Genomic DNA, 14,657 nt, shown 5'->3' on the forward strand with positions numbered 1-14,657 from the left:
CTCAAAATGTAGAAAATCATACACAAATAATACACATATCATACACATATCGGGAAGACTTATATATATAGTATACCTATCAGTGCACTGATATATGTATGATATATATATTAGTATTCCCGATATATGTATGATATGTGTATTATTTGTGTATGATTTTTTTTACATTTTGAGTATCAATATGTGTAAGATATGTGTAGGATAAATCATTTTTTTACCAGTGTCAATAGACTGCATGCATTATTGTTAGAAAAATATCAATCATTAATCAAATGAGAACCCCGGATATCTAATATAAAGGTCATAATGGACTTTTGGCCAAAAACACCCTTTTTGCTGAAACTCAAAAAATCGTTTTTTGTAAATATCTCAGCATTCAGTGATTCAATTTTAATGAACTATTTTTTATTTTGTAGCCCTCATTTAGCTCTACAATCCAAAAAAAAGTTCATCAAAATTGGACTACTGGATGCCAAGATATTTACAAAAAACGATTTTTTGAACTTCTGAAAAATAGGTCAATCTGCTGAAAGTGTGACTTATAACCTGTTTTGGAGATATCTGGGGTCCTATCAAATGGTTAAGATTCACGTCATCCAGAAATAATGAAACAACAACCTATATTAGATTTTCAGTTAGACATATAACATGGTATTTTGGTTTCAGGCTGCTATGTAATATTTGTTCACAATTGTGTACTATAACTATGTCAAAAAATAGAAAAGTGGGTTGAAAATGTAAGAAACAGGTTATTCAACAACTACCTAAGGTCCTGCTAGGACCCGCTTACTTATAATAAAAGTCACTGTAGAAAATTGGCCCTTTATTAATAGTTTTTACCTTACTTTTTTCTTAAATTTTATTGGTTAATTAGCTAAAAAGGAAAAAAATCATAACAATGTAACATAAAATTTCCTTTTATAGTAGGATCTGCAAAGAATTTTATATATGATTTTTACCTTAGGCCTGGAGGTGGACCTATCTTATAAGTAAGCGGGATTCTGTCTTGCTAGAGAATGCGATATTTAAGGATCCTATATATAAAGAAGAGAAGGAAATTTATCTGCCAAGAAGAGGGATAAGTTTTATCAAACAGCTTGCTTATAAAAATAAAAAGCTTTACAAACATTATAAAGGCAGTACTTCTATACAATATTAAGTTATTTATTCTCAGTATAGAGAAGATGACTTGGAACATGATACTAGAAAAGCAGAAACTCTTATGAAAAGAAGAGTTAGAGGACTAGCGAATAATAAGAGTAAGTGACAGATTCTTAACAATGGGATGTTTTATCTATACCACCCTTTCGCTTGTCTTACTATGTATTTAAAACAAGAGAAGCAGTGCTTAAAGAAGTATACATTAGATCAAGTGATCTAGTAAGGTTATACAGTAATGTTAACAGTAAACAACGTTTTAATAATCTAAATGACAAAATTATTCTCAATCATACTTATGATGAGGATGACTTTGCTATGATTAAAAGTTTTAAGGAAGAGCAGCTACCAGCTGTACATGTCCCAACTGATGAAGATTACAGATGTGTAGAACATTTATACACAAAAAGTAAATTAACGTTAAAAGAAGTAGATGAACTTCAAGATGAATGTGCTCGCTGAGATATCAAGTTTAATATGTCAAAATTGATTCATGGTACATTAAAAGAAGAAGTGAATTGACAGAAACTAAATCTGCTAAAAGGAAACGAAAGTATGAGGAAAAAAAGAGGTTACATGATAAGAAATAGCAATTATAGAATAGGAACAAAACCATTGGCTTTTGTATTTTAATAGTTTGAATTGTTCATTTTTATCTATTTTCCTTAAGTTAAACATTCTACACCTTACAGTATTTACATGTAGCTAACTAGTTTTTAGGTTAAAAAGAAAAATATGGGCTTAAATAAAGTTGCATTGGGCAAATTTTTAGGTAGATCTTGACAGTCACCTAAAATAATTGGTTGTATCATTGTCTTTAATAGTGATATAAGCATTTAGGTGACAGGTTGACTTTTTCTTTTAGAGAAGTAGTCTTTTTCATAATACCTGGTTCTTATATGTATTATGTTTTTCTTATTTTTATAAGTTTAGTATATGTAAGTAGGCGTAATTATATTAAGACAAGATCGCATCTATAAAAAAAAAAATAATTCTTATATATATATAATTTATAAAATAAATAATTTATTATAATAAATTTATATAAAACACCAATAAATAAAAAACCACAAATTAACAAAAATATAATTAATATATTTAATTGTTCTAATTAACATTGTACATCTTTTTTGAAAATAATCAAAAAAATTATATTGCAAATAAAAAAAATTGGAAAGTATATGATACAGAATTAAATACTTAAATACTGCAATGTAAATTATAAGTTAATAATGTAAAAAATAATATGACACACGGTGTAATTTATAACTTTTGAAAAGAATCTAAAGATTGTATATATCAAAACCTAGTTTATAAAATAATTTAAATAAAATTTAATTTATTAATTTAATTATTAAAGTGTATTTAAAAATTCTGTTAGTGAAATGGTTGCGAAAGAGTAAAAAAACCCGTGAATATTTTTACTTATTTATTTATTTATACATAAAAGTAAATTACAAAATCCTAAAATCCTTTACAATTTTGTTAAATATAGTCTAATAAATAAATTAAATAAGATCATCGTCTACCAAATTGTCGTTCCGGTCTTCGTGTAGGTTGAGAGGTCATAGAACGTGGCGCCCACTCTTGCGGAACAGTTCTTCCTCTGGTTTCGTTTCCACTTTTAATCCGGGGACCCATTCCAGGAGCCGATTGTTGTACTGGGGGACGATCATATGGAGTTATAGGCGAAGGCATTCCGTAATATTGGTTATCATAATAACCAGTACGTATTGTTTGATTATCATATCGAGTATAATCACGTTGACCTTCAATTCGTCTTTCAAAATCCATATACTTATTCATAGGTGGCATTAATAGCAACGATGGTGGCCCTCCTGTCCAAGCACCACTACCCATTTCCCATGCGGCACCAACAATACTAGCATTTGCATTATTACCCCTACCCATACCACCACCACCTCGTCCACTGTTACTAGCACCACGTGAAGCACCTCGTGCTGGCGCTGAACTGGTGCTAAGTCTCCTGCCTCGTCCTCTATTATTATTCGTATTTAATTGAGAGGTAGAAGTAGTAGTGGTTATTCCGCCTCGTTTATTCTGAAGTTGAGGGCGGTTACTAACATTTGTTTTCTTTTGCTGAATATTTGCTGTAACTGACACGGTTGGAGTCGTAGTCGAAGTAGTAGTAGTCATCATGTCGGGATGTTGTTGATTAACTGGAATCTTTCCAGACATAAAATCATCAACATGAACCGAAGGAGGACGACTAGTGTTGGCCTTTCTATTATTATGGATGCTTCGAAACTCATTTTTTTGATAAGTCTTTCCGCCGCCTAGGTTTCTTCGGGCATTGCTTTCATAAGCAATACCACCGAGCTTGCTTAAACTATGATGTACTTTAAGCTTTCTGCCTTTAGCTGTACTATCGCTAGGCATTTTCATTCTTTTATGAAATTGGAAATTCGGCAACATCTCTTTAGCAAAAACTTCGAAGTCTATTTCGGGTTCAGGAGCGTTAAATAATCCCCCTTTACCAACTTTTCCTTCAAAATCATCCACAACATCATAAAATGGGAAATCGGGATAGTCATCTAAATAATTATTATATATTCAGTTTAAAAAACGAGTAAATAATAAGTGATAGATTTCAAACTAATACTTACCGATAACTACTCCTATGCTTACTGATCCAACTTCTTGCCTTATTGAAATATTATGGTTATAAATCTCGTTAACAACTTGAGAAAGTCTAATATTAAATCTTTTAAAAATTTCATCAATATTCAGTACAATTGCATTTTGATTAAGTTCTTGGATATAGCCGTGTATATGATCTTTCAATCTTTTAATTACGTCAATCACTGATTGATATAAATGAGGATCATGCATTTCTTCGTCTATATTATGGGATTCATATGAAAGTTCGATAATATGTTGCTCAATATTTTCGTATGACTTGAGAATAGTTTCAGCATCTTTAGATGAATTGATTAATATAGGCAAAGATCCTAGATTCTCTTTTAGAAAAGGGATTTCATGACGTAATGATTCAGGAAGAACATATCCGATTATAATAAGGATAAAAACAACGGAATGATATGCAATATTTAGATCGTGCATTCGCAGATCTTGCGATCGCAACAAGTCAGGAACCCAAGTTATCATATTGCTAATTAATTGAAGGTGATCCTTTTTTTTAAGGATTAATAATCCACCTAATTCCGTTTCTGCAATTTTCTGCAGGATTAAAAGCGAATGAGTTTGGAGTCGACCATTTTTCCCTTGTTTTACCCACTCTAACAAATTGTCTATAATAATTGAAAGATCTTCTAATCTTGGCATGTTTTTTCCGGAAGCAGTTATTGCAGGATTACACAACAAGAAAAAAAATTCCATAATAATATCACAAATAAAATTCACATGGTTGATAGATGGAACAATATCCAACAAAATTTTTACAAGATCGTGTGAATTCTCGAATGATTCCTGATCATCTAACATCATAGCATCATCAGTTATGTTATTGACAGAATCGAGAAGTAATGATCTTCCAGATGAGTATCCGCATATGGAGGTTAAAAGACTCATCCATCGTCCAAATATTGTCCGCTTCGTTTGAATTTCTGAAGAGGTATGCGTATCTTCAATAACCGTCTCATATTCTTCTCTTTTGAAATCATCAATAGTATCATCAATGCCAAAATTTCGCTTTTCAGGTTTTTCAATAAGTAAGTTTAATTGTTCAAAGGCATCACGTACACCATTAACAATAACAGCTACAATTCCCCTGCCTATGCCACGATCCAAGAAATCTAAATCAACTAATTGACATATGACAGTACGGAGCATAATATGTAATATTTTTGAACTTGAAGGAGCCATACTTTTAGTGAGATAAATTAAATCATCTCGTAAAGGAAGTAATTGTTTAATCCAATGTTGTCGCAATATACGTGCTTCTCGCTGAATTTGTGGCCAATTAGTAGAAAACCCGTCGCTTTCTAAGTTTTGTTCTATAGAAGTATCAACCATACTTTCAGAGACATGTAAATCCCTTATACAACGTTGAGAAAGCAACGGTGTCGGTAATATCTCACTCAAAATATGTAATCCACTAAGAAAGTTGTTAGGTCCTTCGAATATAAAATCACATAATTGTTTGACTACATAACGACCAGTAAAATCTGAAAAGAAACGAGCTCTATATTGTGGCTCTTGCATTTCATCATCACGTTGTAAGGGTTTTTCTTCAATAACAATCTCAGTAAGTAAACCAAACAAACTCAAAATAAGACCACGAATACGTGCAATCTGTGCAGATTGACCATTTTTCAGTGTTTGACTATTGCCAAGTAAAGAAGTAGCTCCAAGTTGATCACTTAAACGTCCGTCTAAATGATCTAGAGCAGATACAAGCATAAGCCATGGCTCAACACACATCCGAACCATTGATTTTTTTTGAGACGGTAAAAGATCATCTGGAGATTCATTTTCACCATATATATCCCTAAAGTGTCTTTTAGCTACACTTTCGTCAGGGTCTCCATAAACAAATCGAAGAAGCCTTCGTACTAATGTCAAATTATTCCAAGCTAGATCAAGTAATTCTCTTCGGAGTTCAAAAACTTCAGAAGAAAACATAATACTGGTGGATTCATTTCTGTTTTCACTAGATTTTAAAATTTCTTGAGCTTTAGGTTCATCGTAATTTTCAGAGTTTAAACAATCTTGGGCAACTGCCGTAAAAGTAGATTCAGATGTAGATTGATGTTCTGTATACTCGTCAAAATCATCTAAATCGGATAAAACTTCAGCAACGTGATTTAAAAGCCTTAATAAGAAGACTAAAAAATTGTCCCCATTATCAGATCCGCTAAAATCATCCATACGAGCTTTCAAAATATGTAGAATACCACTTTCAGCATACGTATATGACATTAAAAGTCGAAGTGAAACAAGAATCTGATTAACAGAATTGTGATCTCTTAAACATTCAGGATAATACTTTTGATGTTTAATAACATTGATAACTCCTTGAATATTTCCTGTTTCGTGAAAGGCGGCAATTGGATACCATAATGCACGTAAGCTGTTTTCGGAAGAAATAAATTGGTTCACAAGCTCATGGATTTGTGGTGTTAATAAAAACGGAAATGAACGAGAGAATTTTATAACAACTTCCAAAAGTTCCAAAGGAATACGTCCAAGTGCATTAAAATCAGTACATGGAACGGAAGCCGATAAATGTTCTTGCATTGGATTAATATTCACGAGAGATAAAACAGTCGGTAGACCATCGAGGTTAATTAATGTGGATGCCACGGCCTATCAATGTCAATTTTCTTTTTAGAACTATCCATCACTATATATTATTCAGTGACATCATAATAATTAAAAGAAATAAAGTAATATGAACCTGTTTTCCAACGTCAAATGTAGTTAATTCGAATAAATCACTTAATAAATCCAATATTTTAACATAATCTGTATAAGAATGGTTTTCTACTCCTCTTCTTCCATATTCCAGCAATCTCTCAATGATGGAAACAGCATGTAGTTGATAAGTTAATAATATAATTAATTGATCAGATGGAATAATACAATTATCAAAACAATCTGTCCTTGCACCAACAGCACCACAGCTTTGCATTCTTAAAACCTGTCGCGCCTTTTTCAAAATAAAATCATCATCCTTTTTGCTGATGTGATCATCTTCGTTATAGTCGCAGATATAATCATAGTCTTCATCGTAATTTCCACCAGTTATGGATTGACCAAAACCAAGCCATATATCTCCAACTCCTGGTGTTCGCCTTAATTCGTTTATATTTGACCAGCTGCCATTTATTACCGGAGAAGAATTTGAAAAAGCTTCAAACGATTCCTCCTCCATTGAAATGCCAACATCATTATGACGACATAAAACGGTTGACAAAACAACTAATAAACAATCACCAAATGGTTCTATGGGTTGTTGTAATTGTTTGGCTAAATAAATCATACCAACCGGAGATCCTAACAAAATAACGCATAATCGACCAATAAAATTAACAAGTTCATGGAATCTTGAACATGAACGCACTCGATGTGATGATATAATCGTTGTAATGGCTGAAAAAAAACGACAGGAAGTGAGATATTTAAAAGAAAAAATGGATGGATAAACTTGACCGACTTCTTCTCCCGAATGTAAAGCCATATGATATAAAACCGCTTTAGAAATAATATGCAAACAATTGCTAATTCGATCGATGATCAGTTCAAGATCATCTAATTCCTGTACATCATTATCTGAAATCGAAAGATTGCTATACATTTGATTATTATAATTATTCATTAATTCCTTTTTTTTTGTTTTCGTTTCGTTATCCGCCAACTGTTGGATAATTGTACAAGCTTCGTATATAGATACTTTACGTACGATAGCTTGGAGTAAGCGTAAAATTCGTAAGGGTAGACTTTTGATTTGCAACATAGGTAAAATAAAAGTCTTGTATAAAGTATCTTCATTATCATTATCGTTATTACTACATTCCAAAAATTTTTCAACAACTCCCGGTTCTCCTAGACACTCCAATAAACCGCGGAGTATAATTGTTTGTAAAGTTGAAGACACAAACTGTTCTTTTAGAAGAGGAACCACGAGTTCGAGGCAGGTTTGGATCTTAATGAATGAATTGATATTTAAATTGTTAAAAATTTCAAATTTCCATTCATTTGAAATAAATTCATGCTTATTTACCATTGAAGAATCAATAATATCTTCTCCACATGCACATAGTTTGCAGAACAACGATAGGCCATTTTCAAATAATTTCACGGTAGACTATCAGATTGCGTCACATGAAATTAGAACTGATAAATTATAGCCAGCACCAACTTTATATGCATGGACATTAATAATAGAATTTTCTAGTGAAAAACAAAACAATCAGTGATTTTCACCTTTCCTGTTGTCATGTCAAGAGCGAACAATATGCCTTTATATACTGTTTTCAATTCGTCTGTAGTATGGTAAATTATTAGATAATGTCAAATTTATAACAATTACAATAACAAGTCTAATTTCTTACCATCATATCGAATCCCATCGTGCCTTGCCCAGAGAAGTCCTTCCACAATTACATTATTTATTTGATGAAGTAGCCCTTCAAACGAAGTTGAAGTACTTTCTATGTACGAATTATGATTTATTTTATTTTTATTATCAGAATTCATCATTGATAAGAATGAATGAATTTGCTTGATATAATTGTTAAACTCATCCCAAGCTTTATTGAACATTCTTTTCGACAAAGATTGCGAAACCTGTGATAAAAGTGTTTCATCTGGTGATGTGTGATACTACCATATGAGAAAAAGTTTATAAATATCTAGTTACTTATTGTTTATTAATCATACTTAATCGAATCTCCGTATTATTATTTACCACAAGTATATCTCTGCTTAATTTTTCATCCAAATTCCAGATGGAAAGATCGACAGCTTTTGCTGGGGACAATATACTGAAAGTTCCAGTTCGATCTTTATTTAATAACGTTCCTATCCTATCAGCATCAGAATTGGTATCTCTATGTCCATCGTCCAAATAAAATGTATCTTCTTCCATCGGTGTTGTAAATTGGTCTTCAGTAGTTTTTAGCTCGTCAAGAACTTGTACTGATGAATTAGAATTTATTACAGAGATGGCTTGTTCTTTATGAACACTGTCCATTACATTCATATCATGATTGTAAACCTCTTGAGGTTTCATAGAATCCATTTCGTCAATTTTTTCTTCGTTTTCTTTTTTAATTGATATGTTTCCAAGTGAATCATCTTCTTCAGCTTTTATCTCTATATTATTGCCTATTGGTGACGATTGTACAAGTTCTGCGAATGACTGAGTATTAGCTAAATCAGTTCCATTAAGAAAGAATGTATCCAAATTAGAATCTCTTTTATTATGTTGATTTTCACTAATTGTAGGTGCACTTATTTGATCCTTGGATTTAATATTTTGAGGCTTGCCACTTTCCATAACTTTCCCATAAATACATAATGTTACAGATTGGTAATTTCCACGAAGAATTATAAAACGCGTAGTAGCCTATATTTAAAAATACAAATATTTTATTAAATAAATTTGTAATTCATAACAATAATAGCCGATTTACATACTTCGGGTAACAGAGTAACATCATAACTAAGGAATCCTTTCTTTTCGTCAAAAGATATCGTTAAGGGATGTAGAGGTAAAGTTGGTGGTCGCTTTTCTGGCGGTTTAGCCGAATCAGCAGTAAGAGTTTTATGAATGAGAAGGTTTAGATCGAATTTATTAGGAGAAGTTTGTCTATGAGATATCGAAGTTGAGAAAATTATAATTATTAGAAGTTTAAAGGAAGTATTAAGAAATTTTGCGGACTTACCCTACGTGATCATTTTTACGACTGCCCTTAAATGGACGAAAATGTTTTGGTACCACTCTTATCTCTGACAAAACAACACGTTGATGAAATCTTATGCATTCTGTTGGGAGTTCGTCGCCACTAAAATTACTTGCTGTTAACGTGTCAAAAAACAGAAGCTGTGAGCTAGATTTCTGAACATTTGAAACGATTTCAGCAGTCATATTTATGAAAAGATTTCTATTTCTCAAAAGCTGAAAAAAAAAGTTATTTATATGATAAAAGAATTCTGATTGGATAATTAATTTTCATTTATTATATAATAGGATAAATTTTTATTATTCATTTGGTTTTTTTTTACATTTGGAATTATACTTATTCTTCATATTATTTAGGATTATTCTCAAATAAATAAATATCAGTTCTTTTTAAATAAATTCTCTTCTTTTCCTTTTCCAAATTCATCCTCACTTTTAGTACGAGATGAAGGACGGTTAATAATATCACTTTCAATATCTTCCACGCAAGGAAGCACACTTTTCACGTTCTGAAAGACTTTAGAATCATGATGGTAGCAAGCAGTCCGTGCTAATGGAGATGAAGTCATTATAGTTTGATTAGCTTGATCGGAAAGTAACAAATTATCGCCACTTTGTTGTACATCAAATGACAACGGGGTTGAAGGGCGAGAAGTTGGAGGAGTCGAGTGAGGTGTAGTAGATGGAGAGATAGAAAATTTATCTCTAAAAATCGATTGAATAGACCCAAATTTTTCAAAATAATTCGAGGAAGGTGTTTGCTTTGTTTGTGCGTTCTTTTGAATAGTGTTTTCTACACTATTCTTATTTGTTAAGCCAAGACACTCTTGACTTTCAATTTTTTGGAGTTTCCTGTGATTTTTTTCTCTTAAACTAGCCGTATCATGGTGTAAACCAAATATTGTCTCCATTATTATTACTAAACAACGAATTCTGAATTCTAAATGAAATTTGTTGCATATATATAATCATCGACTTCATTATTACATATTAGGAAGTGCGTCTGAGCTAACCAACATTAGTTTCTAATTTATACTAATATATTTAAATTTTGCTAATTCCGGATTCAATTTTTTCCATCTCTAATAGTGATTGTTCCAAAGAAGTCAGTTCCTTCCTTCCTCCCTTTAGTTTTTTAATCATTTGCCGATCTTCTATTGCGATAGAAGTGTATTTTCTTTTAAATTCATTAAGTAATTGATTTCTACATATGAACAAGTTATTATTTTCTTTATCAATCTTATTACTTTTAATACAAGGGACAATCATACGTACTTGCGTATAAACTGTGTTTCTAATCCTTGAGTCAAATTAGTTTCATTTTTAATAATTGCTTTGTGTGTCGCCTGAAATAAAGCAGCATCTTGACTACGAAATTGTCTAAAAATTGTCTACATTTAATTTATCAAGATTAGTAAAATTTTTATTTAATTATGTTATTTATAGATTAATTTTATTACCTCGCCAACACATTGCAATAATCTTCTAATTTCCTCATCGAATTTCTCATCTGCGTATCTGTTATTAATTGAAGTGACGTCACTAATCTTATTATCATAGGTTGCATTTTTTGAACAATTTGTTTCATTATTGTTACTAATTGTAGGTGAACTGTCTCGTGTATGCAAAATATATTGACCTATTATAGTAAATTTAGAAATGAGAGTATGAGACGTTGAAAGAAAACACTTAAAGCCTAAAAGGATAAAATATTATATTCAAATATTAACCTCCATTTTCACCATTATTAATATCTTCGTCATCACTATCTAAAGATCCTTTCAATTTTTCTATAAACGAAACTATTGTACTTATTGTTACTATTGTTATTAGAAAAAAAAATTTCGAAAATGATATAAAACCTCTTTTTTTTTCATTATTGGATTTTGAGATCGGCGTGTTTTTTCCCATTAATTCACGAAAAAATTCCATAGCTGAAATTATAATAATAAATGAAAAACTATAATTTTATAATGCAATAAATAAAGAATATTTACGAAATTGTGCTCTCATCCGTTCAATAGCCTCCTCATCTTCGGTTGAATCAGTTGTATCATATTTCGATGGATTCCAAAATTCTTCTTCGCTCTTAATTGGGCTATTTCTATTATCGATCTTTTCAAACAATATAATGTCAGTTATCGCTAAATGTTGATGAAATTATGCACTTGTAATCAGACAATCACCTTTATTTGTTCTTTATTCTTTTTAAATTTATTATTGAATCTCGGCTTTTCCGGGTTGTCTTCAATTGAATCTTGCGTCTTTCTTTTCCTTTTTCCATGATTAAGGTTTCTAGTATTTTCTGTAGACACTAAGTTGGAAATTTCATAAAAGTGAAATTCTTGTTGGTCATCAGCTACATTATCTGCTGTTTCGTTGTTGACGTCTTGAATTTGTAAAGTGTCCTGCTTTGTAGGATCTACACGAGAAATTTGATTGGTTTCTGCTTTTTCTAAAAAAATTTTATATTAAATTTACCGCATTCTAATCTAAACAGGAACAAACTACCGTATCTATGCGTTTCTAATCTAAATTGAGCATACTTTTCTTAACCATATCATTAGATAATTTATCTTCATTCGTACCTTCTTTCATACTATCTCCTTTGCTATCTGTTTGTTTTTTTAAATTCAATGGCTTAGATCGTCGTTTTGATGATTGAAAACCGTTGCGACGCTCAGTATCAAGGATTTGCAATTTAGCATGAGAATGGTTAGAGGTAGTAGAAGTAATTCTTTTGTTTTTAAAGGTTTGCTTTTCCAAAGGATTACTGGCACTAAAAGAAAGTTCGGTATTATACATAGCGATACAGCTTTTAGTTAATTCTGTATTAGGCTCGAAAGGCGAAGATTCATGGTCTAAATTTGCATCTTTTAATAATTTAATAATTTGTTTATCGATTGTTCCATTTTTGGGTGTTTTAGAGGCTTTTGACGATTTTGAATGACCATATTTTGCAAGATTGAATTTTGGTTGTAAAACTGGAGATGTTGGCACCCTTGGTATCTGGATCTTTTTTTCCTATTTTGTAGCAAATTGTATCTTTATTATTGAACATTACAAAAAAAAATGGAAAAAAAAACTTACTACGTGACGATCGGCAAACATAATTTTTAAGTCGTCTTTTACATCATTATCAAATCTTATAAAAATGATAACCTCATTATCAGAAACCGAAAATATCCTTCTATTGCGTATACCAACCGAGTATTGGCTACCGAGCTTTAAATGCCCGGAAAGGTACAATCTGAGAATGTATCCTAAATAATCATTCGTAATATTCGTAATTACAAATTTGCCGTTCGATTGTTAAATATATAAACACGATCAGAGCTTGCCTTTTGACACTAATTGAAGATCCCACGTTGATATTTTTGAGTATTTGATTTCTAGCGTATCATTATCCACAGAATCATCAGCCTATAATAACGTGAGTTAGTATATTGTAAAGTGGACAAATTGGCTAAGCTGTTTAAAGATAACCTCTGTTGATTTTATCGTTGTAGATATTGTCCATTTATTGAAATCAACGAAAAACTGATCTTGTCCCTCCGGATAATATAATTCATTTTGATTATATTTTATTTGTGATGCCACGAGTGTCTTCGGCCTGTCGTTAAATATTAAAAGTTATTTTATCATTTATAAACTGCATAACATAATATGGTTATTATTTTGTTATCACAAACGTTGTGGATATGCCGTCGTTTGATTCATTGAGCGAATTCAAGAAATATCGAGTACCCTCAATTTTAATAATAAAAGGAAAACTTGTTAAAAAGATTTTCATTTATTCTTAAACTTTATATATTGAATCTAATATTTACTCCGAAAAAATTATCAACCGTTATTGTTAGGAATTTTTGAATCATATCTTTATGAGTCGCAAATGCTTTGTTTACAAAGGTTTTCCGATCTTCTTGTACCCTGGGACAAAGTCTAAATAGTATCTCGAGATGGCAAAGTTGGAGCTCGTAATCTCATTTTGAATAAAAACAAAATAAATTATTTTCAATTGATTTCAATAAACATAATAAATATGAAACAGTAATATTAAATACCCGATGCAGTTACCATGGAGGAGACTAGATCTGAACTAAAAATAATTTTAAAAGTTAAGGCTTGATAAATAAGATAAACATATTTTTACATGAAAGGATACGCGTCGAAAAATTCCTCTTGGCTTAAAAATTTTTTATTCTCCTTGCATCCAGTCAAAAAGGCGTTTATTACATCTGCACTCTATAAAATTCAAAATATTCATTTGTATATTTTAACGGTTGATTAAGTCAAATTTTCTTACCGTTTTTCGTAGATCAATTGGTAGCAAAGAATTTGTTAATGTTTCTATGAGAGGTTTTAGGCAAAGTTTTCCCAGTATTTCACGGTCTTTTTGCAATATATAGGTCGTCATTAGCTTGTTGAGTGATGAACATATTAACAATTTATATACCTCCATCTCCATGCTGAATAAAATTCTGATAAAAAAAGAAATTTTAATAATTATATTTTCCTTATTACAAAAATAAATTACATTGTTCACCTCGATCAGTGTTAGTGAGTCAATAGCAATTTTCTCCCAATCATTGTCGTCTCCATTTTTTAACAAACCTATACATATAATGATTTTTACCGTATAGTTTAAACAATTTGTTGCTTTTTTCGTAATATCTGCAATATCTTTATATTTATTAAACACTCCTTCGAATGAATTAATTGCTTGTCGAAAATCTTCCGGCTTCATATTATAAAGATAATTTGGTCTTGAGCGCTGATGAAACGCAATAAAGAGGAAATTAGTCTCCCGATCATATAACAGATGATTATAAACAAACCAAATGATAAAATCTTGCCTCCGCCTCTTCTAATATTTTATGAGTTTTCTGAAGTACTGTCTGCAACCTGTGAAGTAAATTTTATTAATATAGAACAGCGTGTATGAAATACAAATTTAATAATTACTCTTTAACAGCCGGGCTATTCTCTTTTCTTCGAGGTCTACCACGTCTTTTTCTTTCGTTCTCCAGGAATAACTTAGAATTAAGTACATTGCTCAATTCATGGAATGCAGCTTTTAAAGGGTGAGACATTGTTATTATTATTTTAT

General features: G+C 31.1%; 5 protein-coding genes across 5 annotated transcripts; 1 reads left to right on the top strand and 4 right to left on the bottom strand.

The window, feature by feature from the left end:
• Nucleotides 1-1,222: 1,222 nt before the first annotated feature.
• On the top strand, nt 1,223-1,620 carry OCT59_022377 (uncharacterized protein; the record flags this gene model as incomplete). Its single annotated transcript, XM_025327490.2, has 2 exons — nt 1,223-1,259; nt 1,340-1,620. 2 exons carry the CDS (start codon nt 1,223-1,225, stop codon nt 1,618-1,620), a joined length of 318 nt encoding a protein of 105 aa, XP_025171005.2.
• A 614-nt stretch (nt 1,621-2,234) lies between these two features.
• OCT59_022378 (uncharacterized protein) lies at nt 2,235-9,733 on the bottom strand (the record flags this gene model as incomplete). The annotated part of the gene is made up of 9 exons (XM_025320570.2): nt 2,235-3,713; nt 3,786-6,447; nt 6,539-7,786; nt 7,865-7,948; nt 8,068-8,126; nt 8,196-8,466; nt 8,552-9,211; nt 9,283-9,454; nt 9,531-9,733. 9 exons carry the CDS (start codon nt 9,731-9,733, stop codon nt 2,677-2,679), a joined length of 6,396 nt encoding a protein of 2,131 aa, XP_025171006.2. The 3' UTR covers nt 2,235-2,676.
• Nucleotides 9,734-9,785: 52 nt separating this feature from the next.
• Nucleotides 9,786-10,589, bottom strand: OCT59_022379 (uncharacterized protein). Its single transcript, XM_025320571.2, has one exon. It carries the CDS (start codon nt 10,456-10,458, stop codon nt 9,928-9,930), a length of 531 nt encoding a protein of 176 aa, XP_025171008.1. The 5' UTR covers nt 10,459-10,589; the 3' UTR covers nt 9,786-9,927.
• Nucleotides 10,590-10,591: 2 nt separating this feature from the next.
• On the bottom strand, nt 10,592-12,658 carry OCT59_022380 (uncharacterized protein; the record flags this gene model as incomplete). Its single annotated transcript, XM_066144772.1, has 9 exons — nt 10,592-10,751; nt 10,823-10,938; nt 11,008-11,186; nt 11,278-11,337; nt 11,410-11,481; nt 11,545-11,662; nt 11,734-12,002; nt 12,094-12,571; nt 12,638-12,658. 9 exons carry the CDS (start codon nt 12,656-12,658, stop codon nt 10,592-10,594), a joined length of 1,473 nt encoding a protein of 490 aa, XP_066006201.1.
• Nucleotides 12,659-13,696: 1,038 nt separating this feature from the next.
• Nucleotides 13,697-14,640, bottom strand: OCT59_022381 (uncharacterized protein; the record flags this gene model as incomplete). Its single annotated transcript, XM_066144773.1, has 6 exons — nt 13,697-13,792; nt 13,854-13,939; nt 14,004-14,028; nt 14,094-14,321; nt 14,386-14,452; nt 14,513-14,640. 6 exons carry the CDS (start codon nt 14,638-14,640, stop codon nt 13,697-13,699), a joined length of 630 nt encoding a protein of 209 aa, XP_066006202.1.
• Between the last annotated feature and the right edge of the window lie 17 nt (nt 14,641-14,657).

This window comes from Rhizophagus irregularis, chromosome 31, assembly GCF_026210795.1.
Source record: "Rhizophagus irregularis chromosome 31, complete sequence".
Taxonomy (NCBI): Eukaryota; Fungi; Glomeromycota; class Glomeromycetes; order Glomerales; family Glomeraceae; genus Rhizophagus; species Rhizophagus irregularis.

What these genes read in the sequence shown, in the direction of transcription:
- OCT59_022379 (XM_025320571.2), bottom strand. Translation starts at nt 10,458, where the DNA reads ATGGAGACAATATTTGGTTTACACCATGATACGGCTAGTTTAAGAGAA.